This window comes from Fukomys damarensis, unplaced genomic scaffold, assembly GCF_012274545.1.
Source record: "Fukomys damarensis isolate Sample0158 unplaced genomic scaffold, DMR_v1.0_HiC HiC_scaffold_14, whole genome shotgun sequence".
NCBI lineage: Eukaryota > Metazoa > Chordata > Mammalia > Rodentia > Bathyergidae > Fukomys > Fukomys damarensis.
Genome location: NW_022900926.1, coordinates 1,728,924 through 1,742,544, shown reverse-complemented (window position 1 = coordinate 1,742,544; position 13,621 = coordinate 1,728,924). Strand labels below are relative to the sequence as shown.

At 44.5% G+C, this 13,621-nt stretch overlaps 1 protein-coding gene across 10 annotated transcripts in view; it reads left to right on the top strand.

Moving 5' to 3' along the window:
* Nucleotides 1-6,407: 6,407 nt before the first annotated feature.
* Nucleotides 6,408-13,621, top strand: part of Fam184a (family with sequence similarity 184 member A) — a 63,520-nt gene continuing 56,306 nt past the window's right edge. For 8 of the 10 annotated variants that reach the window (XR_004517111.1, XM_033763204.1, XM_010644952.3 and 5 more), the window contains exons 1-2: nt 11,882-12,616; nt 13,353-13,488. Coding sequence is in view for 9 of the 10 variants with exons in the window: in XM_033763204.1 (XP_033619095.1) it covers nt 11,963-12,616; nt 13,353-13,488 (790 nt within the window). In the remaining variant the exon portion in view is untranslated. Of the gene's footprint in view, nt 6,451-11,761; nt 12,617-13,352; nt 13,489-13,621 lie in introns of those variants that run through there. The other 2 variants (XM_033763208.1, XM_033763209.1) reach the window with 2 other exon arrangements.

The window sequence follows — 13,621 nt, the reverse complement described above, 5'->3', positions numbered from 1 at the left end:
CTAGAGAAGAGATTTCTTTGGCTTAGGATTCTGGGAGATCTCTAAACAGTGTACACTGGTGTCCTAGCCAGGGCCCACAACATGTCACAAAGAAGTCAAAAGAGAAGTGGTTATCGCTGGACGTGGTGGCGCACACCTGTAATCCCAGCACTCGAGAGGCTGACGCTGGAGGATCGCTGTGAGTTCAAGACCAGCCTGGGCTACATAGTGAGTTCCAGGTCATTCTCAACTACATAGTGAAATCCTGCCTCAAAAACCCAAAAAAAAAAAAAGAGAAGTGGTTACGTGCAGAAAATACCAAGCACTTGGGCAGTCTTGCTCTATAACAACCAGCTCTGTCAGGAACGCACTTCTCAAGACCCCTCCTCAAGACTGGCTCAGATCTGTTTGGGAGAGAAGAGCCTTGGCCTGATACCTTCCACTAGATCCTGCCTTTAGAGGTCCCACCGCTTCTCACCTGCCATGGGGACCATGCTTTCAGCACATGAGCCTTTGTGACAAATCATGCCCAAGCCATAGCACAAGGTATGAGCCCAGATTGGGGATAAAAGGAAGTTTATAGAGATACATGATGGTCAGCAGACTGAACAACTGGAACAGGGCACCTGTGTCTCCTTTATTCAGTCACCCCCAGATTTCCTGGCTACACATGAGCTCCTGAATAGCTCTTGTGTCAGATCTCATGATCTCACCCCAAGGTGTGTGTTAGGAACCTCCGGATTCTCTCTTGACTTATTGATGCCTTTTGATTGTTCTTCAACCTCACTCCATCCAGTTTATGTTCCAAATTGCAGTCAGAATCTTCATTTCTAAAAAGCAAGTCCGGTTATTCCTCCATTGAAATCCTTTCATTTGTTCTCCATTATCTCCAAAGAAAAGAATGTATTGAATTTAGTAAAAGATGTGGGTAATTTCCTTTTAGTTGATTTGTTGTTGTGGGGTACCTTTCTGGAAGACAGCTCAGTAGATTGACATTTGAGTTTCTTGTGAGTGTTCTACAAAGCCTCTGTCTCTACCTAAGACTGGAATTTTTCAGCCAGAACTGCTTCCTGCCCTATCTCTGATGGTGGTTTATTGATTTATTTGGTGAAAGTGGCTTCAGGTTAGGATCAGGTGTGGAGGCCAGACCAGGGACAACTTTGAAGGCCAAAGTATTTGTCTTTTTATTTATTTATCTTTGTCTGTTCTGTGATGGGAACCAGTTGATTGTAAACAGGCTTACCCGTTGAGATGACCACTTGGCTGTTGGAGCACAGCATGAAAGGAAACAGGGAGATCAGCTTGGGGACAACTACAGGGGGCCTGGTCCTGGAGGTAGAGGTGGTGGCTTGCACTAGGGTGCTTGCAGTGAAAATGGAGATGTCTTTTGGAAGTCGCAGGGATAGGGCCTAATAATGGCGTTGTAAGGGCAAGGGAAGGAGCAGAACGAAGGACTATTAGGCAGCACGTTTTGTACATTTTCATTGTTTCACAGTACATTTAGGTATGAAAGGAAATGGGAAGACAGGGTTAGGGTTAGGGTTAGGGTTGATGCCTGTGCCCAAAACAGATAATTGAAATTATTTTCTGTTCTTGAGTTGTGTTTGAGCTGAGTAGCTGATATTCGGGATTACAAGAGCAATATAAGGTAGTGGTGGCAAACCTACAACATGTGCCGCAGCTGAAAGCTCTACAAGGTTCGCCATCACTGATACAGGCCTAGGTAAGGGCTGATACGGTAAAGCCACTGAGAGACTGCAGTTTTAAGCATCAGAACATCTCAGGAAGGAAAGAGCCTGAGGTTAACCCTAATGGGCCGAATCTCAGTTTAGTACCAGAGTTTCATGCCTGGATAGTGGGATCTCAGAACCTGGGCCTCTCTGAAAGCTGTGGCTTTTCCAGGAGTGTATTTCACTAAATTCAACCAGATTCTGCAATACCTACTAGATGTCACATAAATAACATTTCAGTCCTACCTGGGTCCCCTCATTACACTTTATGAACATCCAACTTCTTATTCAGAAGCTTGTTTGAGTCCTGCGGTCAGAGTAGGCAGTACACTGCGACCCGCCCTCCTCCTCCTCCGCCTCTCAGGGCAGGGGCGGAGTATTCTTACCATTAGAGCCTTTCGTCTTGTGAAGCCTGTGACAAGCCACATGCCTGCTGAAGGGGCGGGTAGCCTTCTGAAGATCTGTTCTGCATTCCTGGCTCCTCTGAAGCGTGGATTGAGGCATGTGAAAACAAAACTGGGACCTCTACCATTACATTGGCTTTGCTCACTTTATACATGATACAGGGAATGCATGCTTGTGATTATGGGCTCTTGAAGTTTGAGGCAGGAAAATCACAGACAGAGAAGGATGCCAGAAGAATGCCAGTGCCTCCCATAAATCAGATACCGGTGAGCTGCTGGATCATTCAGCCAGCTTCATTTTCCCTCTTTCTGGCTGAGCACGCACTGTACTCCATCCTGTTATGACATGTCGCGAGCCGGCGACGCAGAGCACTGTCCAGCAGTGTCTCAAACCTGAAAGAGCAGCGGGGTGGAGATGGGGCAGAGAGAAAGGAAGGACGCCAAGACAAGAGTCTGATCAATGCAACGTTTATTGCAGGCAGGCATCAGCCTTTTAAAGGCACATCAACAGGAAGCACCTGACTCCTACAGATCTTTGGCTATCCGAGTTTCTCCCGTGCAGGGTCAAAAACAAGTTTAACACGTGCAGTCCTTAAAAAGGAATAAATGTTAACAAATGCTAATTAGGAACATCCTGACTACACATTGTGTCAATGCCTTGATTATAAAGAAAGAAGTTATCTTTCAAAAAGCCAGTGGGCCATGACTGGCTTCCCACAATGACAGCTTAGGATCCTTGGAATAGTCCTGTTGTTCTTTTTTGTTTTTCTAACGTGACATGAGTAAAAATGTTGGTGGACAATTCACAAATACTGCATAATACATATTTACATATATGATGAACAACAAATATGTAATATAAATATAGATACATACGGAGATGGAAAGTGTTGTATTAAAATAAAAGCAATAGAAGAGATATTTCAAAAATATGGGAACTCACATGTTTCCTTAGAAACTAGACTGTTAAAGCCTGTGCATTCTATAAGGCAACCAGCCTGACTCTGAAAAAATGTCAGTGTTGTGAAAGTGGGGTGTGTGTGGGGGGGTGAGTTTCGATTACTGCAGAAGAGTGGCGTGACAGCTCAGTGCTGTTGGGACCCTCGAGCGGATTTTCATTGACAGTGCACGACGAGAGGTGCTCTGTGGAGTGTCACAGCCAAGACAGACAGGAAGGCTCCCAAGGATGGCCTTGGCTAGCCAGGAGAGAGAAGGTGCGTTTTCAGTCTCCCTTTACACAGACAGAAAGGCTCTTGCTGAGCTCTGCTGCCTCTGTTCTCAGGTTGCTCCTAGTTACTACCTTTTCTCAGCTCCTTCTTGAGATCTCTTCCAGCCGGCCGCATTTCCATGAACATCTGCTCCGCCACCTTCTCCGTTTGGCCTCTAGCTCCTGCCCTTGCCATTCCACTGACTGCCCTCTGCCGGCAGTCATGTCCAGGCCTTGGGTCTGACCGTGGTGGCCTGCCCTTTCTGTGTGTCCCCCTGCCCTGACCTCTGCCTGAGGACTTGTCCTGGGTCTTTCAGCCCTGCCCAGGGGTCTCTCCCTCTAGGACCCTGTCTGGCCTCAGCCCCGATCGTCGTCGCCGCGGTGTGGTCCGTGTCCACATCCGCGCTTCCCATTGCTGTCCTTTACCCTCCCTGTTACTCAGCCTGGGTGTTTCTGAGGCTTTCCTCTGGTGTTCTGATGGGCAGTGTTGCAGTCAGGGTTTTGGCAAGGGGCACGTACATACAGGACACATACTGTATAGGGTTGTTTTATGACCGTTACCCAAAAAGTCAAATGCAGAGGAGTGCAAGAGGTTAACCACACACTAGGAGCCCAAAGGATCCAGCTGAGGGCCTGGATCCCAGCAGTTTCCCACACAAGTCCAGCCAGTGGCCTAGAGCCCACGGCAATGTCTCATGCTTTTCCGACTTGAGGATCTGCATGCAGAAGAAGTCCCAGAGGCCAGTGGTGGAAGCCAAAAATACTTACGCCAGCGAGATGAAGGGTTTGTGCCATCAAGCTGAGGGATCCACATTGGAGCCAGGAAGTGATGTTCACGGTGAAGATCAGAGCTCCCCTGATGAAAGCAGCAGCCATTCCCAGTGACAGTGAGGCCTCAAGCTCCTCCCCCGACAAGAAGGGCCAAGTTCGCATCAGGAAAACCATCCACAGCAGGCTTCTCCTAGAAAATCAACAGCCCTGACCTTCCCTCCACTTCTCTCTTTATGGCTACCGGCAGCAATCCTCAGGTGGATCCTCCACACCCAGACCACGCCGATTCAGTTCAGCTGGGCATTACAAGTTGACCATGAGTCAGTCTACTGCAGACAGATTCTGGTTATGAAAAAGTAAAGGTGTTTTGCTAGAATTAAGAGAAAACTTGTACCTCTCTGACCTCACCCCTACTCCCTGCAGAGACCCCTTTTGTGTTTCTCCTCCTTTGTAAGACTTAAGAAACTCTGGCTGTACCTGAGCATTGTCCTGAGGTCAGTGGACCGTCTCCCCCAGCTGGCTGGGAGCGACGGGCACCGTGCACGTGTGGGTGTCCAGTCCACTGCTGGGGCTCAGTGAAGCTCTCGGTGTGCAGTAGGTTGTAGACATTGGTGGAACCACTGAGCTAAATTCCTGGCCCTCAGTGAGTAATGAGTAATTTTTTAAAGAAACTTGCTGTACTGGCAATTGGTGAAGGTTCCTTACATTTTTTTGCTCCTATTTTCATTGTGTTTTTTGAAAACTATGGCCCTTTTTTGGTTTTACTTTTTTTGGGGGGGTACTGAGGATTGAATTCGGGTCCTTGCGCTTTCAAGGCAGGCCACTGAACCGCTGAGCTAAATCCCCGGCCCTAACTTTGTTTTGTTTTTTGAGACAGGGTCTTGCTTTGTACTGTGGGTGGCCTTGTACTCACTATGTAGTCCAGGCTGGCCTTGAACTCAGCGATTCTCTTGCCTCAGCCTCCCAAGTGCTGGTGTAAGACTTAAAGTCTCACTTCCACTCCGAGAAGCGTGAACAGCCGAAAGGGCCTTCACGATGCAGGGTCCTATAGCCCAACGATGGCTCTGGATGCAAGACCCAGGGCCTTACTTCCGGGAGCCTTGAACAGCCCAAAGGGCCTCCAAGATGCTGGGAGCTCGACGGAGGAATGACAGTCACCCAGGAAGGAACACACCAGGCTCGTTGGTAAATAGACCTTTATTAGTCTGGCCAGATGGCACTCTCAGAACTGAGCAGCTCAGAGAGGCGCAACACAGGGGTCAGCACAGTTTCTTAAAGGCAAGGGAAGAGGATGGCAAGCGCAGCAAGTGGGCCAGGGGTCAGGGGGCCGGTTTTCTGCCATCTTTCTAAAGGAGTCAGCTATGCGGTGCACCTGGCCTTTCATCTCCAGACCTCAGGCTGTTCTGTTCTAACGAGGCCTTGAGTCGCTAACTTGTTTGCCCATACCAGGCTTCCATACACTCTGTTCTAATCTTATCTTGGAGCTGGGTAGAAAGAAATGTGTGCTGCTGTGTGCTGGCTAACTAGGGGTTACATAGCGGTTAGGGTCCCACACTGGGATTGCAGGCGTGCACCACCACCACTCCTGGCCCCCAAAACTGTGGAATTTTGAGTATTAATTTATTATTTTATTACTACTAATGTTCAAATGTTTTAAAAGGTTAAATTTTTTTTATTATAACAGTAACATAACATTGATCATTGAAGATTTAAACTGAACTTCAATTAAAATTAAGTTTATTTCCTTACATACCGTTAAAAATATATTTCTATATTTACTTTTTTCCCTGTAAGATTGGATTTTATTATATATTATTATATATTATATATATTGTATATGTTCCTTTTACTGTAAACTTTTCTTATGTTATAAAATATTATTCTAAGTGAATTGTGCTTTTCTTGAGATGCTTTTGGGGTGGTTTCGTGGTATCACGTTGTGTGACTACCATTGTTTATTTGGTGATTTCCCTAATAGTGGTAAGCCTTGTGTTGGTATGATATGCAGCAGTTAAGATCCAGTTAAAGTATTTTATATTTCATATTAATAAACTAATATAACACATTTTGCCTTAGTAGATGTACTTTATTTTTTAGCAAATGTAATTTATTCCTAATAAATTTTAATAGGAACATGTTTATATTATTGTTAGTGTATTAGTTAACTCGGATTGCCATAACAAAATGCCATAGACGTGTGGGTTGAATAAGACTTAATCGTGGTCTGGAAGCTGGGAAATCCACGATCAGGGTGACAGCCAGTTTGGTTCCCGATAAGGGTTCTCCTCTCTTTGAGGCCTGCATTCAGCTTCTCCTTTACAGGTCCTCAGTGGCTGAGAGAGAGGAGCCAGACCCTCTGGTAAGTCTCCATATAATGTTGCTGATCATGTCACAAGCACTGCACCTCAGTGATCTCATCCAAAACCAATTACTACGCAAAAGTCCCCTTTCCAAATACCATCATGTCCAGCATTAAGACTTTAATATATGAATTTTTAAAGGATAAAATTAAGTCCATCGCAACTAACAAAACTTTCAGAAATGTATGTGTACCTAACTAGCAATTTAAAAACTAAGATGTAGAATTTTTCTCATTTCACTTGTGGGAAAGGTTATCTGAAAATTTTCCATACAAAAAGTAAAAAGTACCACTGCTTATTTATTATAATATGTACTTAAATTATGCATGATTGTTATAAAACAGAACCATGAAATTACTGAAATGATTCATTCCTATACTATTCTATTTCAGAAAAACTGCAAATGTCTCATAATGTCTTTTTAAATACTTTATGAAATGAGACTTCAGAGAGTTTACTTTACTTGCTTGGAAAATATTAGATAAATTTATGGGTGATTGCCAAAGTCCCTTTATAAATTAGTCTTATTCTGTTCATAAAGAAATTACAAGACCACTAAGTAAAGCTTACTATTTTTCAAAAAATAGTTATGTAATACCTTTTTAAAAAATTTGATCTTGTAGCAATGCTGTTGCTCTGGTAGAATAAGTATTATCTCTACAGGTATTTTAGAAACTTTAAGCTTGGAGAAATTGGGTCAGTTCTGCTACTTCAGGACATACCTTCTGTGCGTTCAAAGAACACAGGGAGTTTTTATATTACCTTGCTCTGAGAAATAGTAATTAATCAGAGAAAGACTGACTAAATAATGGTATATTTCAAATGGCCAATTATGATAACGATATGAATTTATTATGCTTGACATCTTTTTATTGTTCCTTTTTAAGTTATTTTAATAGTTTTACTCTACCCGGAAGACATGGGTATATGGTCAGTATGAATACGTAGTCCTTTTATAGACTTTCACAGTCACAAAATTGACTCTGTTAATGTATGAGTTACAGTGGAAAAAAGACGAGTAGAATGTAGACAAAGCTAGTGCACATTCCGATATTTTATCTTTTTTCACTTTTGGTTGCCAGTTTTGGCCAAGATAATGGGAGCGATCATCTTTCCCCCAACTTGTGAACTTTTCTGTGTCAATGGGGAGCAGCTGCAGACAGCACCTAAACAGGTGGATGTATTTGGGCTGCAGTAGAACTTCATTTGCAAGGTGAAGCAGCAGCTGTATTTGGCCCTCAAATTGTCGTTTGGCGAATTAGAATTTAAAGTGAAATAGATCTTCTCACTATAATATTTTTCCATTATTTGTCACGTTTTGTTAACTTTGCTTAAACCCTATTCTTTCTCAGTCCTTTTGTTCCTACTTCTGTCTCCTTTACCTTTTCATTCACCTATGTGAGTGCTTCAGTGCTTTTATATCATTAGGGTTTATTTTAGGGTCTCTAACATCCACATACATCTTTCTAACCTTGCTATTAAGACCCCGCCAGTCAAATTTAGCATTTACCGAGTTTCCAGAGAGAATGATGGTAAAGGAGTAGAGGTGTTGGTTATAAAGAGAAGCTGGACTTGACTCCCATCCATTTGGGTGGTGATGAAGGACTGACTAAAGGAGCCAAACTTGTGCTGTTTCTTTAAAAGCTGGAGGGAAATTAAGTTTTATAAAGGAGAGTACTCCAGTAAACCATGTACCGGGGAAGCTCACATATTGTTCCCTCTCGAGTTTCATACCCTGAGTAATGAACAGGTCCTAGCATGGAGTGCTCTTCTTTCGAGAAGTAAAGTGCTAACAATGTGACTTGGTTTTCTCTTGACAGCTTGTCACTTTGAATTCTCTTTTCCTGCCATGTGATTAGTAAGACAGAATGGTGATGGGTGCTGACCTGCGCTGGGAAAGCTGAAGACATCTGGTCTACAGCAGCTTCACTCTCAGAATTTTGGCAAATGGTGGTCTTGTTTTTTCCCCACCACCACTTTGTTCATTTTGTTTTCCTGGTACTGCGGTCTTCAAACTGAGCTGCATCCCCATCCCTTTTTAATTTTTTGAGACCAGGGCTCACTTAAGTTGCCAAAGGTGGACTCAAACTTGTGATACTCCTGCTTCAGCCTCCCAGAGTGTGGGGATTACATGTGTGTGCCACTATGCTTGGCTTGTTTTTTCATAATGACTGAGGTGGCTAAAACAGTGTTTTCCTGCTCTCACACTCAGTGCAACTCTGAACCCTTCATCTCTGGTCACCAAAATGTGTATTTTCTACTTCCCAGTGGACCACAGCCAAGTGTTCTGTAATTCTGTTCAATTTTGACATTGTCCCTGGAGACACCATCAGATCACACAGGTTGAGAGTTCAGTCCTACAGCACTGCACCCAGATTGTGACCTGTGCTTCTGACTTGTGTCCCAGCACGCACGCCCTTCTTGGGTGCCATGGGTGTGCTGGGATGGCTCACAGAGTTCGGGAAGCATAGTTAGCCTTTCCATTAGAGGTTCAGCTGTGGGCAGAAGAGAATGCAAAGGCAAGGTCAGCGGGAGGGCACAGACCTTCCATGCCCTCCTGGACCTCCTGCATCCTGCTTCGCTCCAAACTCTGCCTGTTGGAGTTCTTATGGTGGCTTCATTATGTAGGCATGCTTGATTAAATCTTTCGCCACTTGTCAAGTCAGCATTCAGCCCTTTCTGCCCTCATTGGGGGTTGGGCAAGGAGTTCAGGGTTTAAAGTTCCAACCCAAGTTGGATGCAGGGGCTCATGCCTATAATCAGCACTGTGGGAGGCTGAGACAGGAGGACCACAAGTTCAGTACCAGCCTGGGCAACTTATTTTTTAATTTATAGTAATAAAATAATGATAATAAAAAATGAGTGGGGATATAGTTCACTGTAAAGGCCCTCGTCAATCTTCAGTATCTGGAAAAAATAAAATTCCAACTCTGTAGTCACATGGTGGGCTCCTTTGGCAATAGCCCTTATTCTAAATGAATCTGCCAATTATCTCAGTAGAACAAAAGATTCTCTTTCACCCCGAAACACCAGAGGAATTAGGAGGTCTGTGTTCCTGCCACTTAGGAGATGACAAGGGATTAAGAGCAGCTGTGTGCAGAACCAAGGGCAAAGGCCACTGTCAGTTTCTTCCGTCAGTGTCTTTCTTGATGGGCAAGTGCTGGGGCCTGTGAGGCTAGAGGGCCCACGGAGGGGGAACCATGGCGGGGATGAAGAAGACAGAGAGACACAAAGGCCGGCAGGTGGAGCCTCACTCTTGATGGAAGGAAGGGACTGCCGGGCAGCGCAGAACATTTATTTATAGTGGCGGGGATAAGGGGAGTGCAGGGGAGGCGAAGGGGCTGGTCTGTAGCTAAGATCCACAGGGCTTCATGCCTTGGTGGTTTTAGGGGAAATGGACATCCTCTTCTCAGCCCTGGAAAAGCTCTGGCCAGGCCTTGCTCTGCCACATCCTGTTGTCCCCTGTTCTCCCACGGGGCCCTGCCTCATCCTCTGGAGGAGGTGAGTGATCTACAGTATAGTGCTCCCAGCAGGCAAGAACAACTAGAGGGGATAAGAGGAGCAAGCTCCCCGACTCTCCTGGATTTTAGGCTTTCTTCATGCTTAGATACAGAGACGAAAGGAGTCTTCCATGAGATCTGGGTTAGCTCATTAGGGGTATAATTTGAGATTTGGAAGTAGAGTTTTAAAAAAAATAGACTATGAATTAGCATTTATTTCTCTCATGTGCATGTATTTTCCTGTGGAGCCCCGCAGTGGCAAGCTCCCCATGTATTGTCCCTTCTGTAGGTGCAGCTGCAGGCCTGGAGGCCACGGCCTATATTTGGCAAGTAGGGTCTGGACTTGCCAGGACCTTTGGTGAGCCAGCTAGTCTGCCTTAATTGTCCCAAATTGCATGAGTAACCTCTTTACAAAAATTGCAACACTTTGACACCCTACTTGTTTCAGCAGTTTCTAGTGCCCAGTGTGGGTTCATTTCTAAAGCCAGCGCGAGGCCACATTATAGTGAGCAGAGCTCCAGGACACTGGTTTTGAGCTTCTGGTTGGATTGTATAGAGTTTACTACTTCTTACCTCAAGAGGAAGAAAGTGGGCACTCTCTAAGTCTTTAGTAAGAGTTGTGGACATTGTGCCGTTTGAGCACAGTGATTTGACAGAAGGCATCAAAAGCAGACAGAATGAGAATGTTACTGTCCAGAGGATATAGTGTCACGTGAAGTTAAGGTTGGGGAAATCTCAGGAGATTCTCTAAAACTCCAAAGACTAACTAAGATGGAAATAAAGACCTGCTCCCCAAACTGGAGTTCTGGGAATCAGGCTTCCCTGGGGGAAGAGAGAAAATCAGGCAGTGAGTCATCCAGAGCACTTGACATGTGCAAACTGCTAGCTGGGTTTGGTAAGGGGATCACAAGAAGCTCAGGAGGGGGAAGATGAGTTGTAAAAACCAAGCATAGGCTGTGTGCTGGCGCTGGGCAGATGTGCTGGAAACTCAGAGCTGCCAGGCCAGAACTAGGCCCCAGCTCCTGTGAAGAGGCCCTGCTGATGCCCACAGGATGCTCCAAGACCCAGGGGTGCAATGGAGGAATGGACCCCTCTTCTGAGGTCCAGGAGGGCTGGGGATCCCCTGTCCAGTCTCTGTTAGTTACTGGTGTCCTGTGGAGCCCAGAACCAGCCCATATTGAGCTAATTCTATCAGAACTCGACTTTCTAAAGTGTAAGAGAGATTTTTAGTCACTTTTTTGTTTAGAGCATAGAGTTTATTCATTATTTTAAATAGTTCCAACCTCTTGAGAAAACAAACCATAGGGGAAAAGGAAAATCTTAAATTCAAAATATTTAAACAGGACATTACATTGATAAAAGAGGCTTTGGGGAAGATGTAAGGCCAGGGCTCCCACTTAGGCAAAGTTTCTCTTATCTGTAGGACACAGTGCAGGTCCAAGACTGACTCAGGACTTTTCCTGACTACTTGATCCCAGAAGCTAGCCTGGGCCATGAAGAGAAATGCCTTTCTCTCTGGCCCGGTGGCCTCCTCTGTGCCCTTTTCTCCTCTCTGTTTCATTTGTCATACAGTGTTGTTAATTTTGAATGTTTTAAAAATCATAATTAAAAAGTTTGTGCTAAAATAGAAATTTGCTAAGCAAATCAGTCTATTAAGTATAAAAACAATGATGTGAAGCTTCATATTTGAAATCTGCCATAACAGATATTATCTGCAAAGGAAAATACCAGTTCAAATGAAAGAATTAAATTTCAAGTTGTAAATGAATGCGGTTCATTCAATTCTTCTGTCTTCTTCAAAACCATGCAGGTAATATATGCTTTGAACACTAAAAATGATGAGCACGAATCTGCAATTCAAGCCCTCAAAGATGCTCACGAGGAGGAAATCCAACAAATTCTTGCAGAAACAAGAGAAAAAATACTACAGTATAAAAGCACAGTAACAGAGGAGCTAGACCTTAAGAGAAAGATCCAAGTTTTAGAAGCATCCTTGGAAGATCACATAAAAATGAAGCAGCAGGCTTTGACAGAATTTGAAGCCTATAGGCACCGAGTCGAGGACATGCAACTCTGTGCAGAAGCCCAGCATGTCCAGCGCATAGTGACCATGTCCAGAGAGGTCGAGGAGATCAGAAGGAAGTTTGAAGAGAGGTTGCGGAGCTTTGGACAGCTCCAGGTGCAGTTCGAGAAAGACAAGCGGTCTGCGCTGGAAGATCTGCGGACTGCTCACCGCCAGGAGATGCAGGAGCTGCTGAAGTCACAGCAGGATCATAGTGCCTCAGAGAGCAAAGGGCAGGAGAAGGCAGAGGAGCTGCACAGGAGGGAGGTGGAGGCCTTAAACAAAACACTCGAGGAGCTCAGAATTGAGAAGAAAAAGCTCACGGAGGAGTATGAAGGCAAGTTGAATAAAGCACAGTGCTTTTATGAGCGTGAGCTTGATACTTTGAAAAGGTCACAGCTTTTTACAGCAGAAAGCCTGCAGGCTAGCAAAGAAAAGGAAGCTGATCTTCGAAAAGAATTTCAGGGACAGGAAGCCATTTTAAGAAAAACCATAGGAAAATTAAAGACAGAGTTACAGATGGTGCAGGACGAAGCCAGCAGCCTTCTTGACAAATGCCACAAGCTTCAGACGGCCCTCGCCGCAGCGGAGAGGGATGCCCAGGTGGGTAAGGAGCGGGCGTTCAGCAGGTATCTTCAGCTCCCTCCGCAGCGTGTTCCCTCCTAGGTGGGAGGGCAGGCTGGCTGGCTTAACCACTTAACACCCCACCCTCATTTTTGCCTTTTTATTTGTGAGAGGGGAAATTTTATTGCTCTATGTCTGTTGTCAGGATTTCAGATAATCAACGGCCCCCAAATCCTTACAAAAGAAAAGGATTTTTCTTCTTTTTTTTTGGTATGGGGCATTGGACTTGGGACCTTGCGCTTGCAAGGCAGGCGGCAAAACCATGGAGCTAAATCCCCGGCCAAAAGAAAAGGATTTTATTTAACATGCTGATATTTTCTCTAAGTGATTTGGGGGAGTTAAAATATTGGGCTTAGGGCTTAATTTTGGTTTTTCCTTTCTCTTCATTAATAATGCTCTGCCCATTAGACATATTTAGACCTAACTTTAGTAAAAGTGTGACATAAGTCTGAAAAAAAAGCTAAATGCCTATATGAGTTTTATTTTATTGGCATAGAAATTTTCATCTGCGTGGCATTAGAGTGGAAAGGGTGGAATACCCTGCTGTTTAGGTCATGTGGCTTGTGGAGACAATATCAGGTGGTACTGACCAAATGTAAGACTGGGTATAATTAAGGTAGGACGTCTCATCAAGATACAGCTGATGCTTACAACTTAAACCATTTAGCTTACTGTCATCATTGCATTCTAAGAGTGGCTATGTAATCTTTTTCAGGTTCTTCAAAGACAGCTTGATGATGCCAAGGAGGGAGAAATGGCCTTACTAAGCAAGCAGAAAGAAGTGGAAAGTGAGCTAGCAGCTGCCAGAGAACGTTTACAGTGGCAAGCATCAGACCTTGTCCTCAAAGCCAGTATGTCTGACCGTAGCGTATGTGTAATGCCCACCTAAAACCAACACTTCCAAGTTCATTCAAGACAAAATTTGAATGTTTAAAAATTTCTTCTTCTACTCTAAAATTTCTTCCACTGTTTTAAAATTGTTTG